Source organism: Scyliorhinus canicula, chromosome 18 (assembly GCF_902713615.1).
Source record: "Scyliorhinus canicula chromosome 18, sScyCan1.1, whole genome shotgun sequence".
Lineage (NCBI taxonomy): Eukaryota > Metazoa > Chordata > Chondrichthyes > Carcharhiniformes > Scyliorhinidae > Scyliorhinus > Scyliorhinus canicula.
Genome location: NC_052163.1, coordinates 77,678,603 through 77,699,106, shown reverse-complemented (window position 1 = coordinate 77,699,106; position 20,504 = coordinate 77,678,603). Strand labels below are relative to the sequence as shown.

General features: G+C 43.3%; 1 protein-coding gene across 1 annotated transcript in view; it reads left to right on the top strand.

The window, feature by feature from the left end:
• LOC119953662 (AP-1 complex subunit mu-1) overlaps nt 1-20,504 on the top strand; it is a 159,587-nt gene that overhangs the window by 98,106 nt on the left and 40,977 nt on the right. The window contains exon 11 of the mRNA XM_038778150.1: nt 20,081-20,156. Coding sequence (XP_038634078.1) covers nt 20,081-20,156 — 76 coding nt within the window. The remainder of the gene's footprint in view (nt 1-20,080; nt 20,157-20,504) is intronic.

Genomic DNA, 20,504 nt, shown 5'->3' with positions numbered 1-20,504 from the left:
GGAAGGCGCTATATGAATACAATTTTTGAGGTGGTGGGATCCGGCCTAACGCCACGTACTACAGAACCTTGACCGACAATCCAATGCAGTTTTGATGCATCGCTGCGAGAGAGGCCATATTTTGGATTAAATTTTAAGACTGCACCTGGTTGTTCAGGTGGATGTGAAAGATCCCAAAATATGATTTGAAGATCAAGGGTGTGCTTCTGGCATCTTGTCTTGCTGCACAAAAAGCTGGTTATTCATCTCATTCCTTGTTGCGTGGCACATGCAGATTGACTGCCACATTCTCCTACATACCCTTCCACAATGCTTCATTGGCTGCGAAGCACTTTGACACATCCTGAGATTATTGAAAGGCGCTATCTGAATGAAAACTAATTCTTCTTTCTGGCTGTTGGGTTTGCCTGTGCAACAGCTGTCACCACATTCAAAAATAACCTCCCAGTTGTGATGTACTTTGACATGTTCCATTGGCACAGTATGCAAGTTGTAATATAAATGTAGGTTCGTTTTTTTAGCTGGCTGTGACATTTTTCAATTTAGTCCTCTTGTGGTTGCCTCCATCCTGACCCTAAAAATAGACCGTGTTCAGTACTCTGAAATAGAGGCCCGTTTGAAACCTACAGCCAATGTAACACTCAGTAAATTAAGTGGTTCTTTGGTATCTTCCATGTGTGAAGATATGTTTTCCTTTGCCAATGGAAACAATTTGGGAAATTTTATCTACACAGTTTCTAATAGCTTGTTACAGGAACAGTCAGCTCTGAAATGAAAAGAAAAATCACAGTGCAAAGAGTAATCCCATCCAGTGACTCATTGAGTAAATGTAATGCAAGGCATTGCACCAAATCATCAGACCAAGAAGATTACATTGTTCTTGTAGTTTTCCTGATTGAGCAGAGGCCATCCGAGAGGGGCCCCCACTATAGAACAAGCTTTGGTGATGAATATAGAGCATGGGCAAAAGCAGGATCAGGCTTGACTATGAACGTTCTTTTTTTTGCCTTTCCAGAGGGAATTGCTCGGCTGTTAGATCCAAGTTTCCGCAGTTTAGTTGTAGGAATTGTGGATACAATGGAATAAATTCTGCATTCTCAATGAGTTAGGCCAGCAAGTGAATGACAAACAGGATGATGTTTGGGGGAGGGGGAGGGGGAGGGGGGGGGGGGGGGGGGGGGGGTGGATTACTTCCTCCCAGGATTTATTTTGTTGAAAGCTGAAGTCCATTGGATTTCCAGTCTGCATTCATTTGAATGATCACCCAAGCCAGTTAGCAAGAGGCAGTGAGATGGGTAGAGGTTTGGATTTCAGTTATTGCCGCAATCTCCCTTGTGTCGTCAGAAGGTTCTTGCTAGGTTGCTAAGTGAGAGCTCTACAGCACATTCGTGCGTAGTAGCAACAGGGGACCACACATTGAAACAATGTCCTAGGATTGAAGACGGGTGTGGTACAAATAACAGGAATGCAATTTAATTTAGTTTGTTTAAGTCAGGAGATCTGGGATCTTGCATTGGTGCATGAAAGCTGGTGGGTGGCCAGAAGACGATCAGTTGTGGTGTGCATGTTTCAGGTTAGATATAGAATCCCTACAGTGCAGGTGGAGACCATTCAGCCCATCGAGTCTGCCCGGACCCTTTAAAAGAGAACCCTACCTAGGCCCACTCCCCCACCTATCCTGCACATCTTTGGACACACAGGTAATTTTATCATGGCCAATCCACCTAACCTGCACATCTTTAGGCTGTGGGAGGAAACCGGAGCACCCAGAGGAAACCATGCGGACACTGGGAGAACATGCAAACTCCACAGTCACCCAAGGCTGGGATTGAACACTGTTCCCTGGTATTGTGAGGCATCAGCACTAATCATGGTGGCAATGTCACTATGTTTGTATTTTGTTTTAAAATGTACATATTATGTGCTTTTTAACTATCCCAAATCCTGAGGGCACTTTGAAAACAACTGCAGAACTTTCTCTTGTTGCTGTCGAGTGCCGCAGCAGCATTTATTGGATGGTGGCCGTGGGAGCAATGTTCTGAACATTGTTGAACCTGATTCTGCAGGGTTACAGAGCACTTGTCCAGAAGTAAAGCTCTTTTCAATAGTAATGACTGTATTTTACATGGTGGATACAATAAGATACCATATAATAAATGTTAACTATTAATTAAGACACTTCCTGTGAACTTTTCCATTTTATATCTCCGTATTCATGTGTGAACATGTTGCATTGTAATTGTAACCTGCTGATTGAGGTGTTATATCTTCACTGCTTGGAATGTATAATTACAGCCTGATTAACTCACTTGTTCCCTTCTGTGTAAGAACATTTAAAAGGAGTTAGATGTTTGAGGAAGTGCACTTCGGGTGGGATTTTCTGATTATTTTAATGCATCTGAATAGTTAAAATGCATATTTTAATTTAAAGCTAGATGTCTGCCATAGGGCAATTTCTCTTTTGTTATTGTTCATTTATATATATTTTTTAACACGCAAGGAAAGTACCTGAAATTAATTTCTATATGGGGAACAAATTGGAATTTAATTGAATAAGTTTTTGAAAACAGATTCCATCACACATGTGTATGAGTGTTTGTATCTGTAAAAGATGAGCCGTAAATCTTTGTCAGAATGCAGGGAGCATTCACAATAAAGTAGATTAATTAATCGTGAAAATGAATGTAAACGGGTATGATATAGTCGGGATTACGGAGACATGGCTGCAAGGTAACCATGGAATTGACTATCCAAGACGGCGCTGCCAACTAGCATGGATTTTCCGTATTTCATACGGATAATCTGCTTGAATGCGGCAATCCGATTTCTCGCTGTGAAATACGAAATCCATTGCAGCCCTCGGACAAATCCCACATACCGTACTTGAGGAGAGTAATTTAGGCGAGAGGAGTTTTTTTTGGGGGGGAGCTCCCTGTAAAGGGCTGGCTGGCTTTGTGTCTGTGTCGGCTGCTGCTGGAAGACTGGGGGCCCCGCGCTCTAATCCCCCCCCCTGGAAACTCTCCAGAGCACGTGGTGATCCTTTGTGCGGTCTCACCTCAAGGTGCCAGTGCAACCCTTCATTGGGATTTTAAAAATCACATTGAGGGTCGACTACACAATCACGCGTGTAGACCATCTACATCATCGAAGGCCTGTACAGCATTGAAAATTGTATGGTGAGATATGATGCAATTTTTAAAAATGTTTGGTAGTTGTTAGGGAGGTAACCTTTGGTTCTATTGTGTTCTCTGGGAATCAGGAATCAATCAGTAATCATTTTAAAACTCATAAATGGGTAATTTAAACCCTGCTGCGTTGTTCTCTGTGCAGTATTATAGAATTTTTCATTATTGGAGTTACTGAATGTTTGAAACTTAATTTGAAAACACCCACTCATGATGTACATCTATGTAACAGCATTAGATTTGCATTTTCCATTCGTGTTTTAGATTTGTACTTCAGATTTGTGGGCATTTTTCTTTGAAATGAAAATACAGATTTTACTGCCAAAATACTGATTTTTGGTATCGGGAATACTGATTTCTGTTGGAAAAGGCTGGCAGCTCTGTCCAAGAGTATTCCGTATTTAGGAAGGACAGACAAAGAGGAAAAGGCAATGGGGTTGCATTGCTGGTTGAAGAGGGAATTAACGCAATGGTGAGAAAGGATATTAGCTCCGACAATGTGGAATCTGTATGGGTAGAGCTGAGAAATGCAAAGGGCCAAAAAACCTTAGTGGGAGATGTATGTAGATCCCAACTGTAGTGGTGATGTTGGTACTGGCATTAACAAGAAATTAGATATCCATGCGATAAAGGGGCGGCATGGTGGTGTAATGGTTAGCACTGCTGTTTCACAGCGCCAGGGACCCGGGTTCAATCCCGGGCTCCGTGTGTGAAGTTTGTGCATTCTTACCGTGTTTGTGTAAGTTTCCTCCCGGTGCTCCGGTTTCCTCCCACAGTTCAAAGATATGCAGGTTAGGAGGATTGGCCATGCTAAATTGCTGCCTAATGTCCAGGATTACGGGGTTAGGGTGGGGTGGACGGGGAAGTGGAAACGGGTCGAGTGCTTACTCAAAGAGTCGGTGCAGACTTGATGGGCTTGCACTGTAAGGATTCTATGATTCTATTTAATATTGATTAAAATTAGGGGCGTGGGACTAATTCGATAGCTTGATCAAAGAGCCGCCAGCACAGGTGCGATGGGCCAAGTGATCGTCTCCCGTGCTGCATGATTCTACATGATATAAATATAAGGCCTGAACGCATTCAGTTAAACCAACCATTTGATTAGGTCTCCAAGCCCTGGCGAAATTATTTTGTGCCTTCCATGTAACTCAACTTTATCTGAGAACGGTGCTCAATCTTGACTCCTTGTGCAATATCATGGAAGTTTAGTTGGTATGATATGATGGGGAGGCGGTGGCGTAGAGGTATTGTCACTGGACTAGTAAACCAGAGACTCTGAGTAATGCTCTGGGTATCCAGGTTCAAATCCCATCGCAGCAGATGGTGTCCTTTAGGGAAGGAAATCTGCCGTCCTTACCTGGTCTGGCCTACATGTGACTCCAGACCCACAACAATGTGGTTGACTCTTAATTACCCCCTCAAGGGCAATTAGGGATGGGCAATAAATGCTGGCACAGCCTGCGAATCCCACGTCCCATGAACAAATATTTTTAAAAATATTAAAATGTTTTTGGTATACAGATTCTAATATTGAAGTTCGCTAAATTAGTTTCTGAATAGTTGCCATTGTCTGTGTTAACAAGAGGAAGTAATGGGGAGAAAAACACTTTCATTTGTCAATGCGGATGTACAAACCCCCATAAAATTTGCATGTTAATTTAGTCAAACACGTGCAAAATTTGTGATTACATTTGGGGAGATCCTTTAGTTGCTGCTTAAAATGAACCAAGCATATACTTTCTCTAGAAAGATAGAATTGCCCTGTTGCACAAACCTTTGGGCAACTGTTCACATGATTAGATACACCATCCTATATTTGCTGCATTCAGCATGTCTACTTCAAAATGATGTTTCTATAACTCTGGCTGTCATCGCACAGTAGGACACTTGAACACAACCTGAACTAACTAGCGAGGGGATTTGCTAAATATTTCCACTCGTAATCTGCTTGTGATTTGTTATTTATTTGAGGAGACAGAACAGTTCTGTATAAGGGTCGTTTAGATCCGGAAAGTTAGCTCTGTTTCTCTCCACAGATGGTTTGAGACCTGCTGAGTTTATCCAGCATTTTCAACTTTTATTTTTGGTTTCCAGCATTCGCAGTATTCTGCTATTCTCTCCCATTGTTGGCCAGTGTAAACACTTGAAATTCGATATCTTTGAATATCTGTTCCATACGGGAGATAGTGGCATAATGCTGCTGTCACTAGACTAATTATCCAGAGGCCCAAGCTAATGGTTTGGGGACATGGATTCAAATCCCATCAAACAAATCTGAAATTGAAAGCTAGTCTCAGTAATGGTGACCATAGTCGATTGTCATAACCCACCTGGTTAAATTATATTCTTTTAGAGAAGGAAATCTGCCATCCCTGCCCAGTCTGGCCTACATGTGACTCCAGAGCCACAGCAACTGTGATCGACATTTACCTGTCCTCTGAAATGGCCCAATAAACCCCTCAGTTCAAGGGTAATTAGGGATGGGAAACAAATGCTGGCCTTGCCAGCGACGACCACATCCCATGAGAAAACAAAGGAAAGAAATAATACAAGGTGTGTCAATTCCTCGAAAGACAAATCTAATTACAAAGGCTCCAGAGCTCTGGCCTCTGTCCCAATAATGTTTGTAGGCATAGTGTCGCTCCTGGTTGCCTCCCTTATGTAGCTTTGACATCGGGTGCCATTTAGTTCCCCAAATGCTTTGGTTGAGAAGTTGATAGCTTAATGCGACACTGAAACGCACACAAATCCCTGGACTGTATTCTGGTGCCACCAATGAGAGGAAGAGTGAAATTACCGTGTGATAAGTTTACATGAACGTTTCTCTTTCAATGTGACCATTGGAATTCATGTTAGAAATATGAAAATGAGGGGGAAAAATTCATATACATTTAAAAAATGATTGAAATTGTGTCTCCCATGCTCGAGCCAGTTTTCACTGCCCCCTCCAACTTAATGCAACAGGCGATTGATTAGTTTTGTTTTATAACTATTAATCTGTAGATATGTTTCTAATATAGAGATTTAATATAGAGATATATAAGGGTGGCACAGTGGTTAGCATAGCTGCCTCTCATCGCCAGGGACCTGGGTTTGATTCCAACTTCTGGTGACTTTGTGGAGTTTGCATATTCTCCCGTGTCTGAGTGGGTTTCCTCTGGGTGCACTGCTTTCCTTCCACAGTCCAATGATATGCAGGTTAGGTGGGTTGGCCATTTTTAAACATTGGTTTTGCCAAGCGACTAAAATTTTAAGTTAAAAACTGAAACAAATGCAGTCGTTTATTTCTCGCTTCCCAGGCCCATCCTTTGCACTGGCATCACCTCGCAAGACACCCTTCAAACGTTAGAGCTTTGCACTTCTTGCCAAAGTTAAACATGATTTTCACATCTGAGCGCTCCTCATTTTTTAAAAAATGTGAGATTTGTTGCTAATGTGCCAAAGAAAGAGAAGTTAATTGCAAGTTGTAATATGAGGGCTGAACGGTTGACCAGGTTGGCAGCAGTTGGAAGTTGGTAACCCATAGTTGTGTATTTATATAGCAGACCACAAATACTATGCTAGCAGAGTTAATCAGTAGGCAGCTTCTAGTTAGATTATACAGTGGCGGGATTAAAGATCTTTAAACCACATCAGAACATTGCAGGGAAAAATACATTTGGGGCTCAAAGTCATGTGGTTTTCCATGGTTATGTAGCCGATGGCTACAGGCTACTTCAGCTCTTGCTATCTTCATACATTCCGTTTGTATCAGTAATGGGAATCAGGGAAGCTCATGTTCATGGTACTTCACACTTTCAGGATTTCCAATGGAGTTCGGATCTGGTTTTTACCAGTAGGACTTGGAATGTTCTTGGTGAGGATGGTCAGAAGGAACCCTGTGACTGACAAGTGGCTGCCTGCTGAAGCCCTGATTATTAAGGGTTATTGACCCCCAGTCTGGAGTTAAAATACAAACTAACTGTGATCTATTTCAATGGACGAACAAGTTCAGTGGTCTTCTCCACTTCCTGTTGATGTCAGTGATTGAATCCTGATTCTGATTTCACAATCTCTTGAAAGCAGGCAGTGTTACAGAGCAGTGTGCTGATATCCCGTTACATTATACCACAGGCTGGTTTCATACCTGGAGTCTCAGATCGAGGCTCAACACTGAAGCTTACTTTTGTGCATCTTATTGAATGGCACCAGGGACAGTTGCCTGCACTATGGAGGGGGAGGGAGAGAGGGGTGGATTGATGATGATCAAAGGAAAGAAGAAAAACAACTTGTATTTTTATAGTGGCTTCTATAATGAAATGAAATGAAATGAAAATCGCTTATTGTCACGAGTAGGCTTCAATGAAGTTACTGTGAAAAGCCCCTAGTCGCCACATTCCGGCGCCTGTCCGGGGAGGCTGGTACGGGAATCGAACCGTGCTGCTGGCCTGCTTGGTCTGCTTTCAAAGCCAGCGATTTAGCCTGGTGAGCTAAACCTCGGGATGTCCCAAAATACCTTTGAACCAATTAACTACTTTTGAACTGATGACTGTTAAAATGTGATAAATGCAGGACCATAGAATCCCTACAGTGCAGAAAGCGGCCATTCAGCCCAGTGGGCTTGCACAGACCCTCTGAAAGAGCACCTCACTCCGGCCTATCCCGTAACCCCACCCAACGTGAGCATTTTTGGATACTTAGGGGCAATTTATCATGGCCAATCCACCTAACCAGCACATCTTTGGCTGGTGGAAGGAAACCAGAGCACCCGGAGGAAACCCACGCAGACACTGGAGAAAGTGCAAACTCCACACACAGAATTCATGGCTATAAACTCCATGGCCAGTATTGTCCCAGGCGCTCCTGGTCCCGGGAGCAAAATTTTCCCACAGCAAGGACACATCAAAACTAGAAATATAAATGACCAGATAACATCTCTTAGAGATGCCCTTTGAGGCATAAATATCGAGATTGTGGGCGAACTCTCCTGTTGCTCTTAGAAATAGCACCATGGTGGGCAGCATGATGATGCAGTGGGTTAGCACTGCAGTCTCTCAGCGCCGAGGTCCCAGGTTCGATCCCGGCCCTGGGTCACTGTCCGTGTGGAGTTTGCACATTCTCCCCGTGTTTGCGTGGGTTTCGCCCCCACAACCCAAAGATGTGCAGGGTAGGTGAAGTGGCCATGCTAAATTGCCCCTTAATTGGAAAAAATTAATTGGGTACTCTAAATTTATATATATATAAAAAAGAAATAGCACCATGGGATCTTTTGTGTCCACCTGAAAGGGCAGCTGGGGCCTCAGTTTAACATCTCATCTGAAAGACACTACCCTCAGCACTGTGCTAAATAAAGTGTCAGCCTGGATTGTGTGCTGAACCCTTAGGAATGTGGGCTTGTTCCTTCTAACTCAGATGAGAGGGCAGTCACTCAGCTAAAACTTTCACTTAAGTTATTGTTTGAGGGAGGGGGTGGTCCCTGAAGAAAATAAATAAGTACAAGTTCTGTATAATTTTAAACTATCACTTTCAGTCAGGTGCTGATTTTTTCCATTTCCTGCTTTCACAAGTAACAGACCACAATCTATCCGCGTTGGGACGTTCATAGTTTATCATTTAAGGTCTGACTCCAAATCATATTTGTTTGATAAGTTTGGATGTTTCAGAATCCTGATTTGCTTCCACACTCTATGCTAGTGGAAAGCAGCATACCCCAAGCACAGTATTGAGGGAGCTACCCTCAAGCAATTGCTCATTGTTTGGATTCAGTTCAGTTCTGAACTCTGGATAGGTGAAGTCCTTTATATGGAAATATACATTCATTCATCGAGTATAATTTACTTTTTTTAAAAGTCTCATTTTGTAACATCTTTAGTAAACTATAAAACAAAGCGCTCTTTTGAAACCAGAAGTTTAAAGTGCTGATGCTTCAGTTTAGTTGGAGCGGGTATCAAAGGCCTCTCTGATCTATGCTAAAATTAAACATATATATTTGCTCTCACTGTGTTTACAAAAATAAATGTGGTTAGTTTAAAAAAAAGCCTGTGGAGACTGAAGTGACCTCTGCCCTGAAATCCTGTGGTTCAATTGGTTGAACGAGTTACCAGAACCACCTCCTCAGAACTTTTAAGAAACCACCTTTCTGGTTCATCAGCTCGATCTGGAGCTGAGATTTATATTGCAGATCAAGTTAGCCACCAACCCCAGCTGCACACCCCAACCCACTCAAAATAAACCCTAGAAAAATCTATTCTTAGTCTAGCTTTTCTAATCAGATACTTTTAGCTAATTTTCATTTGCAATTTTCACTATGCATACCTTGCCTCATCATAACTATCGATTGAAGGAGCAGCACTTGCACTGACAACTATGCAGCTGACTAAACTGGGCCGAGATGTGGCAAATGCAGGATAGTGAAGGTATATATGTGAGTAGTAGTACCATGTGGAAAAGAGAACAGAGAATCGAACAGTCACCTAAAATTCCCAATCTTTACGACATAACCTAAATATGAATTAACAGACAAATTGCAGTCAATATAACAAATTACATATTAAACAGCATTTACAGCAAAGTTAGATTTTCGGATTTGCTCGGCAGTCCACTCAGTGCACATGGCAACCAATTTCAACCACAAAGCTCTGAACTTGTGTAGAATTCAGCTTCTTTTCTTCGAAGATTTAACAACTGATTCTCATCTGACAGCAGCTCCCAATCAACCCAAGTTCCATGGGTCCAATCTTCAACAAATTGCCCCATTTCTCCAAAAGCTCCTCAGCCTTGTTCACGAATGTCTTGGTGGCTTGGATCCACAGTATTACCTTTATCCGAGCACTCAATGAAAACCCTGTAAACTGTATGATTGAGTCTGGTCAGTCAGTTCCTTTAAGTAACAGACACAGCTCCAGAAACCTTGTAAGCCGAGTGAGTACACAAATGCATGGCAGATGCAGTATCATGTGGATAAATGAGGTTATCCACTTTGGTAGCAAAAACAGGAAGGAAGATTATTATCTGAATGGCTATAAATTGAGAGAGGTGGATACTCAGCGAGACCTGGGAGTCCTCGTGCACCAGTCATGCAAGTGCATCAAGCGGTTAAAAAAGGAAAATGGTATGTTGGCCTTCATTGCGAAAAGATTAGAGTATCAGAGCAGGGATGTCTTGCTACAATTATACAGGGCCGTGGTGAGGCCACACCTGGACTATTGTGCACAGTTTTGGTAGTTTTATCTGAGGAAGGATGTTTTTGCTCTCGAGGGAGTGCAGCAAAGGTTTACCAGACTGATCCCTGGCATGACAGAACTGACGTATGAGGAGCCATTAGTTGGGATTACATTCGCTAGAGTTCCAAAGAATGTGGGAGGGGGGGATCTCATAAAATTCTAACAGGACTAGACATTTAGATGCAGCAAGGATGTTCCCAATGCTGGGGGAGTCCAAAACCAGAGGTCACAATCTGATATGGGGTAGACCATTCAGGACTGAGATGAGAAGAACTTTCTTCAGAGTAGTGAGCCTGTGGCCTCTGTAATTTGTTACACAGAAAGTCATTGAGGCCAAAACATTATGTTTTCAAGAAGCAATTACATGTAGCACTTTGGGCAAAGGGAATGAAAGGATATGGTCGGGGTAAGGGGGGGGGGGGTGGTCAGGCTATTGAGTTGGATGATCAGCATTGATCATAATGAATGATGCAGCAGGCACAAAGGGCTGAATGGCCACCTCCTCCTATTTTCAATGTTTCCATTTGACTATTGTCAGCTCCAGGAGCCAGCCTTTGTTTTGTCCAGCTTGCCTGTTGCACTACTGTGTGCTCAGATGGCCCGGTGTCTATTACCTGGTTTCAAATAGTTTCTGTTTCTCCAGTAACTTGAAGATTCTATCCATCTGTCCCCCACAGGAACCTACAGGGATGGTGCAGGAGGGAGGGTTTTGGTTTCCTGGATAATTGGGGCTCATTCTGGGGTAGGTGGGACCTCTACAAACAGGATGGTCTTCACCTGAACCAGAGGGGTACCAATATCCTGGGAGGGAGATTTGCTAGTGCTCTTCGGGGGGGTTTAAAACTAATTCAGCAGGGGGATGGGAACCTAAATTGTAGTCCCAGTGTACAGGATGTTGAGAGTAGTGAGGTCAGGGATAGGGTTAATAGTTCGAAAGAGGGCATCGGCGAGCAGGACGCTGGTTTGAAGTGTGTCTACTTCAACGCCAGGAGCATCCGGAATAAGGTGGGTGAGCTTGCAGCATGGGTTGGTACCTGGGATCTCGATGTTGTGGCGATTTCAGAGACATGGGTAGAGCAGGGACAGGAATGGTTGCTGCAGGTTCCAGGATTTAGATGTTTCTGTAAGAACAGAGAAGATGGTAAAAAGAGGGGGGGGTGTGGCATTGTTAATCAAGGAAAGTATTACGGCGGTAGAAAGGACGCTTGAGGACTCGTCTACTGAGGTAGTATGGACCGAGGTTAGAAACAGTAGAGGAGAGGTCACCCTGTTGGGAGTTGTCTATAGACCTCCGAATAGTTCCAGAGATGTAGAGGAAAGGATTGCAAAGATGATTCTCGACAGGAGCGAGAGTAACAGGGTAGTTGTTATGGGGGACTTTAACTTTCCAATATTGACTGGAAATACTATAGTTCGAGTACTATAGATGGGTCAGTTTTTGTGCAGTGTGTGCAGGAGGGTTTTCTGACACAGTATGTAGACAGGCCAACAAGGGGCGAGGCCACATTGGATTTGGTACTAGGTAATGAACCCGGCCAGGTGTTAGATTTAGATGTAGGTGAGCACTTTGGTGATAGTGATCACAACTCGGTTATGTTTACTTTAGCAATGGGCAGGGATAGGTATATACCGCAAGGCAAGAATTATAGCTGGGGGAAAGGCAATTATGATGCTATTCGGCAAGATTTAGGATGTATAGGATGGGGAAGGAAACTGCAGGGGATGGGTACAATCGAATGTGGAGCTTTTTCAAGGAACAGCTACTGGCGTGTCCTTGATAAGTATGTACCTGTCAGGCAGGGAGGAAGTTGTCGAGCAAGGGAACCGTGGTTTACTAAGGAAGTTGAAGCACTTGTCAAGAGGAGAAGAAGGCTTATGTTAGGATGAGACATGAAGGCTCAGTTAGGGCACTTGAGAGTTACAAGTTAGCCAGGAAGGACCTAAAGGGAGAGTTAAGAAGAGCGAGGAGAGGACACGAAAAGTCGTTGGCGGATAGGATCAAGGAAAACCCTAAGGCTTTTTATAGGTATATCAGGAACAAAAGAATGACTCGAGTAAGATTAGGGCCAATCAAGGATAGTAGTGGAAAGTTGTGTGTGGAATCAGAGGAGATAGGGGAAGCGTTAAATGGATATTTTTCGTCAGTGTTTACACTGGAGAAAAACAATGTTGTCGAGGAGAACACTCAGGTTCAGTCGACCAGGCTAGATGGAATTGAGGTTCAGAAGGAGGAGGTGTTAGCAATTTTGGAAAATGTCAAAATAGATAAGTCCCCTGGGCCAGATGGGATTTATCCTAGGATTCTCTGGGAAGCCAGGGAGGAGATTGCAGAGCCTTTGTCCTTGATCTTTATGTCATCTTTGTCGACAGGAATAGTGCCGGAAGACTGGAGGATAGCAAATGTTGTCCCCTTGTTCAAGAAGGGGAGTAGAGACAACCCTGGTAATTATAGACCTGTGAGCCTTACTTCGGTTGTGGGTAAAATATTGGAAAAGGTTATAAGAGATAGGGTTTATAATCATCTTGAAAAGAACAAGTTGATTAGCGATAGTCAACACGGTTTTGTGAAGGGTAGGTCATGCCTCACAAACCTTATTGAGTTTTTTGAGAAGGTGACCAAACAGGTGGATCAGGGTAAAGCTGTTGATGTGTATATGGATTTCAGTAAGGCGTTTGATAAGGTTCCCCACGGTAGGCTATTGCAGACAATAAGGAAGTATGGAATTGAAGGTGATTTAGCGGTTTGGATCAGTAATTGGCTAGCTGAAAGAAGACAGAGGGTGGTGGTTGATGGCAAATGTTCATCCTGGAGTTCAGTTACTAGTGGTGTACCGCAAGGATCTGTTTTGGGGCCACTGCTGTTGTCATTTTTATAAATGACCTGGAAGAGGGTGTAGAAGGATGGGTTAGTAAATTTGCAGATGACACGAAGGTCGGTGGAGTTGTGGATAGTGCTGAAGGATGTTGTAGGATACAGAGGGACATAGATAAGCCCAGAGCTGGGCTGAGAGGTGGCAGATGGAGTTTAATGCGGCAAAGTGTGAGGTGGTTCACTTTGGAAGGAGTAACAGGAATGCAGAGTACTGGGCTAATGGCAAGATTCTTGGTAGTGTAGATGAACAGAGAGATCTCGGCATCCAGGTACATAAATCCCTGAAAGTTGCCACCCAGGTTAATAGGGCTGTTAAGAAGGCATATGGTGTGCTAGCCTTTATAAGCAGGGGGATTGAGTTTCGGAACCACAAGGTCATGCTGCAGCTGTACATAACTCTGGTGCGGCCGCACCTGGAGTACTGCGTGCAGTTCTGGTCACCACATTATAGGAAGGATGTGGAAGCTTTGGAAAGGGTTCAGAGGAGATTTACTAGGATGTTGCCTGGTATGGAGGGAAGGTCTTACGAGGAAAGGCTCAGGGAATTGAGGTTGTTTTCGTTAGAGAGGAGAAGGCTGAGAGGTGACTTAATAGAGACATATAAGATAGTCAGAGGGTTAGATAGGGTGACAGTGAGAATCTTTTTCCTCGGATGGTGATGACCAACACGAGGGGACATAGCTTTAAATTGAGGGGTGATAGATATAGGACAGATATCAGAGGCAGTTTCTTTACTCAGAGAGTAGTAGGGGTGTGGAACGCCCTGCCTGCAACAGTAGTAGACTCGCCAACTTTAAGGGCATTTAAGTGGTCACTGGATAGACATATGGATGAAAATGGAATAGTGTAGGTCAGATAGGTTTCAGATGGTTTCACAGGTCGGCGCAACATCGAGGGCCGAAGGGCCCGTACTGTGCTGTAGTGTTCTATGTTCTATGAAGTTTTTGTTTGCCCCTCAGGAACTTGAAAGTTTCCATTTCCCTCCCAGGACTGTAAAGTTGGTCTCTCCCTCTCTTTCTATCTCTCCCTCCGCCCTCCCTCAGGAACCAAAGTTTCCTTTCTCCATTAGTTAGAGTATGTTTCCAAAAAAAAAATGCATGCCTTGAAACAAGATCGCTGCATTCAGCAAGCTGTCTCTTCAGATGACTCCTCTCTGGCATTGGTCCTGAAAATCATGGATTCCATCGCTCAATGAAATATAACAGTAATTAGTAATAAATATAACAGATTCTGCTTTTTCTGTGCAGACACGTTGAATACAAGAATGTGTGAAATAGAATACTGATAGTATGCAATATAGGGTTAGACTTTTGACAGGTGTCAATGAATGGTTGTCTAGGGTAGAATTTAGCTTTGCCCTTGGAGACAGGCGAGAACACAGGGTGGAGGCTGGTTGTGTTGTAGAACTGGCGAGAAAGTGGGGTGCATTGTCTCTCATTTTGCCAACTCTCTCCAATTCAGTCAGACAGGGAAAGTCGAGGAGGCCTTCCTGTCTGGAGGCCAAATGAGCTGTTGAAGTAGCCAGCTGATCCCACTACTGATTTTGTAAGTTTTTATTATTATTGTTATTATATTCTACTGTGCCACAGATGAGGCTACCCCGTGGAAGGTGAGGGCCTCTTTGTGAGCTTGGCTGTGGACTTGCTGAATTGGCACTTTCAAGACAGCTGCTTTGTGATGCAGAGCAAGGCCAGCTGCGCTGATTCAATTCCTGTACCGGCTGAGGTTATCCATGAAGGCCGTGCCTTCCCAACCTTGCCCCTTGCTTGAGGTGTGGTGATCCTCAGGTTAAATCACCACCCGTCAGCTCTCCCCCTCAAAGGGGAAAGCAGCCGATGGTCAACCGGGACTATGGCGACTTTACACTTGCAGACGTGGGACTGAGAGAATTGTTTCATGCCGCAGCTTGTTAGAATATGAGATACAAATGGCCTTGAAGCTGATTCTGTCCTTCTCACTGAAGAGTCAATTGAATAGATAAATAATTGGATGGAAAATGTTAGATTTCTGAGGAGAAGCAGGGAAATAAGATGAGGTAATGTGGAGCAGACACTGATACAAGCCCATTGAGTCAAATGGTGTCCTTCTGTGCAATCATAGTGGAATTCTGCAATTCCCCCTTTCTTACCTCAAACAGTAAAATGAAAATTATGGTATGGACCTCATTCCTGTGTCTCTAGATTTATGTTGGTCAGTGTCAGCTCCGACAGCATTTCCAAGTAGTAAAGAGCATGGGCATTGTGTCTTCGGGCCTGTTCTGGTACAATTGGATGGCACAGTGGCACAGTGGTTAGAATTGCTGCCTCATAGCACCAGGGACCCAGGTTCGATTCTGACCTCTGGTGACTGTGTGCAGTTTGCACTTCCTCCTCATGTCTTTGTGGGTTTACTCTGGGTGCTGCGGTTTCCTCCCACAGTGCAACGGTGTGCAGGTTAGGTGGATTAGCCATGCTAAATTGCCCCTTAGGGTGGGGTTTCAGGAATAGGATGGGGGAGATTGGGCATAGGTAGTGTGGTCATTCAAAGGGTCTGTGGGCAGAATGGCATCTTGTACTTGGGGATTCTATGAATTCTATGATTAGCTTCCAAAGCAGTACAGGATAGATTGGAACAGTGAATTCCCTGGAAATATAACACCTAATGACTAGAGTCTTGAGATTCTCTTCAAGGATTTTGTGACAATTTTGTTCACATGGTCTTTGTTAATTCCCTCCCTAGTCCACGTTAATCATATAACCTGATTGTCATAGCTTCATGTTAGGACATCATGTTTTGCTATATTTTATCCACAAAATACTTGAATAATTTTTGAATAAAATTTCATGTGCCATTTTAATTGATAATTGTAATGTTCAAAATGAGGTTCTATGCAAAATTTAACACTGAATAAATGTCTATTTAAAAATAACATGATCAATTATCTCTATTAATTACTTTGTCTTTTAGCGTCTCCTTTGAAGTTCTAAGCTGAAGGCCATAGCCTCTCCCAAAAGCCTGATTTTTGGCAATGAGAGTGTTGTCACTGTTTGCTGAAAGTCGATTGTGAACTCTGTCCATTTTGCTATGAAGCATCAGTGGCATTTAGACTACTCAACTGAATATTGTACTTTAGCTTTCCGTAGTTTCTGCCGAATCATCCTTTCAGATATTTGAAGTAAAACTAAAGAAGAGAAATTCCAAAAACTTTATTCATCCAAATTGTAGTCAAATTTTGTTTAAAACTGTGCGCGCGAGAAAAATGTCACTACCGGCTACATGCCTATTGCAGCAATTGTTTAAAGCTCGAAAACAATGTTCAGCTGAGACGTTGTATTTTCCTATCTTGATTTTAAACATTAAGGTAAAATTAAGTTGAATTTTGAAATCTTCTAACACCTGTTTTGATGATGTGGAGATCAACACCCTCTCCCAGAGTCCAGTCTAACTTAAGCTTACCCATTGCTCCTTCATTACCATTTGTTCTACCCAAGGACAAGTGCTGGGACCCAAGATTCACGTACCTCTTTCCCCAAGAGCTTATGCTTGCTTTCAAAACTGACTCGATTTTGTTTTAAAAAGTTTAAATGGAGATGAAGAAAGAAACCATGTACCTCTCACCATCAAAACAGTAAGAAGTCTTACAACACCAGGTTAAAGTCCAACAGGTTTGTTTCAAACACTAGCTTGTGGAGCGCAGCTCCTTCCTCAGGTGAATGGAGAGATATGTTCCAGAAACATATATATAGACAAATTCAAAGATGCCAGACAATGCTTAGAATGCGAGCATTTGCAGGTAATCAAGTCTTTACAGATCCAGTGATAGGGGTAACCCCAGGTTAAAGAGGTGTGAATTGTCTCAAGCCAGGACAGTTGGTAGGATTTCACAAGCCCAGGCCAGATAGTCGGGGGGTGAATGTAATGCAACATGAATCCCAGGTCCCGGTTGAGGCCGCACTCATGTGTGCGGAACTTGGTGACAAGTTTCAGCTCGGCAATTCTGCGTTGTCGCGCGTCCTGAAGGCCGCCTTGGAGAACGCTTACCTGGAGATCAGAGGCTGAATGCCCTTGATTGCTGAAGTGTTCTCCGACTGGAAGGGAATATTCCTGCCTGGTGATTGTCGCGTGATGTCCGTTCATTCGCTGTCGCAGCGTCTGCATGGTCTCGCCACACTTCGGGACATCCTTTCCTGCAGCGTATGAGGGAGACAACATTGGCCGAGTCGCATGAGTATGTACCGCGTACCTGGTGGGTGGTGTTCTCACGTGTAATGGTGGTATCCATTTCGATGATCTGGCATGTCTTACAGAGATTGCCATGGCAGGGTTGTGTGATGTCGTGGTCGCTGTTCTGAAGGCTGGGTAGTTTGCTGCAAACAATGGTTTGTTTGAGGTTGCACGGTTGTTTTTTTAATAGCAAGTAGTGGGGGTGTGGGGATGACCGTGGCAAGATGTTCATCTGCATCGATGATGTGTTGAAGGCTGCGAAGAAGATGTCGTAGTTTCTCCGCTCCAGGAAAGTACTGGATGACGAAGGGTACTCTGTCAGTTGTGTCCCATGTTTGTCTTCTGAGGAGGTCGGTGCGGTTTTCTGCTGTGGCGCGTTGGAACTGTCGATTGATGAGTCGAGCGCCATGATCCCGTTCGTACGAGGGCATCTTTCAGCATTCTAAGCATTGTGTGGCATCTTTGAATTTGTCTATATATATGTTTCAGGAACATACCTCTTCATTCACCTGAGGAAGGAGCAGTGCTCTGAAAGCTAGTGTTTGAAACAAACCTGTTGGACTTTAACCTGGTGTTGTAAGACTTCTTACTGTTTTGATGGTGAGAGGTACATGGTTTCTTTCTTCATCTCCATTTAAACTTTTTAAAACAAAATCGAGTCAGTTTTGAAAGCAAGCATAAGCTCTTGGGGAAAGAGGTACGTGAATCTTGGGTCCCAACACTTGTCCTTGGGTGGAACAAATGATAATGAAGGAGCAATGGGTAAGCTTAAGTTAGACTGGACTATGGGAGAGGGTGTTGATGAGTAGTTCTGAGAAGAAAAGATGTACCAATCAGAATGAGCAGTGACGATGAGAGGATCTTAAGAGAACTTAGAAGATGTGAGAGGGGGTGGAAGAAAGTGACTGAGAACCCCCTTCTGTGAAGTACAACAGCAGACCCCACCCACCCACCCAGCTATCCACCTACATGGCGTCTTCTCTTGACACCACCACGCGCATGTAGGACAACATAGAGGAGAAAGGGAGACAGAAGCAAAAAAAACGAAAGAACGATATAGCACAGGTCCACGTCTGTGTCGGTCATGATACCACCCATGGTGGAAATCCTCAGCACTTCCTAGTGCCGTACCCTCTATACCCATCCTATCCATGTATTTGTCATGATGCCTTTTGAACGCAGTTAATGTATCTGCTTCCACAACCTTCCCTGGCAATGCGTTCCAGGCACTTACTACCCTCTGTTTAAAAAAAAAAAACTGCCTCGCACATCTCCTCTAAACTTTGCCCCATGGTGACTGACCCCGCCACCCTGGGATAGAGTGCCTGCCCATCCACTCTATTCATTTCCTCATAATCTTGTAGACCTCTATCAAGTCAACCCTCAACTTCCATTGGTCTGATGAAAACAGTCCAAGTCTATTCAGCCTCTCCACATAGCTAACACCCCCTCAGACCAGGCAACAGCCTGGTAAACCTCCTCTGTGACCTCTCCTAAGCCTCCACATCCTTCTGGTAGTGTGATGACCAGAATTGTGCGCAATATTCCAAATGTGGCCTTACCAAGGTTCCACACAACTGTAGCATGACTTGCCAGCTTTTAGACTCAATACCCCATCCAATGAAGGCAAGCATTCAGTATGCTTTCTTGACTACCCTGTCCACTTGTGTTGCCACTTTCAAACATCTGTGGATCTGCATGCCCAGATCTGACTTTCTACATTCCTTAGAGTTTTGACATTTACGGTATATTTCCCCTCTATGTTAGACCTCCAAAATGCATCACCTCAAGAAGATTAATTTATAAAATGTTTTTTATTGAGTTTTCATATTTTATATCTAACAAATTACAAATTATTAGAGAGGAAAAAAAACACGCAAAAATTAACATGTATATTTACAGGTTAGCATCTTCATAACAACAACTGTGGCCGCCCCCTTTAGCCGGCATACATATTTCACATTCCCCAATATGGCCGAGGCACATGTTTATAGGCATTTATTTACAGTTTGGTTTTGGGCCTTAGCTAGCCATCATGACTCAAGAAGATTAATAAGGCAGACACTTAACTGTGTGCAATGCCAGTCAATTGGAGCATTGTTCATCATTATTAAGCTAAAATTATGATGAACGTAATTGGCCATTAGCATCTTTGACCATGAGCATTCATTTTTGTACACAGCTGTTGTGATTTGTAAGCCACAAGATCTCACCTGAATGTGAAGTCAAATGTGATAAAGTTCAGGTCCCTAAAAGTTTATTTTTTCCCCCATATGAAAACAGTCAACTAATTTTTATTCAACCATATGTTGCCGTTATTATGTTCCATTTCAGTAATTTTGGATTTAAATCCCTTCATGGCTGAGACGCTGTTTTCCCTGAAACCTCCTTCAGTACTACGAACCCCTTCCACTTTCAACCCCCACAAGATCTATGTTCGTCTGACTCTGAACTCCAGTGTTTTCCCCCTCCATTCTCCTCACTGACCGTGGCCATGTCTTCAGCTACACAAGCTCTATGCTCTTGAATTTTACCTGAACACCTAAAGCTTGCAATCTGATGGCAAATAGACGTATGTAACTGTTTTACCAAAAATCCCATTTTCTTTTGGTCAGGTTCGTTACTTGAAGATTATTGAGAAAAGTGGTTACCAGGCTTTGCCATGGGTTCGTTATATTACTCAAAATGGAGGTAAGGCGCATACATTTTTATACCTTGAATGCTGACTCGCATATGTGCTTTATAAACCAATCACAAATATTTGTGCAGATTCCTTGGGAGTGGCTAAACAAGATACCACAGACGCTAGAAATCTGAAATCAAACCCAAAATTTCTGGAAACGCACAACAGCTCAGTCCATATCTCTCCAAAGACCCTACCTAATCCACTGAGTATTCCCAATTTCTGTTTTAATTTCTATCAGAACTTTTTTATGATAATGCATCTTTATGGACAAAACCTGCAATTTCATAAAGCAACACTCCTGTTTATTTCATCTAGTTGGAGTGTTTTCAAATTGGGCTTCTTTGCATGTGGTT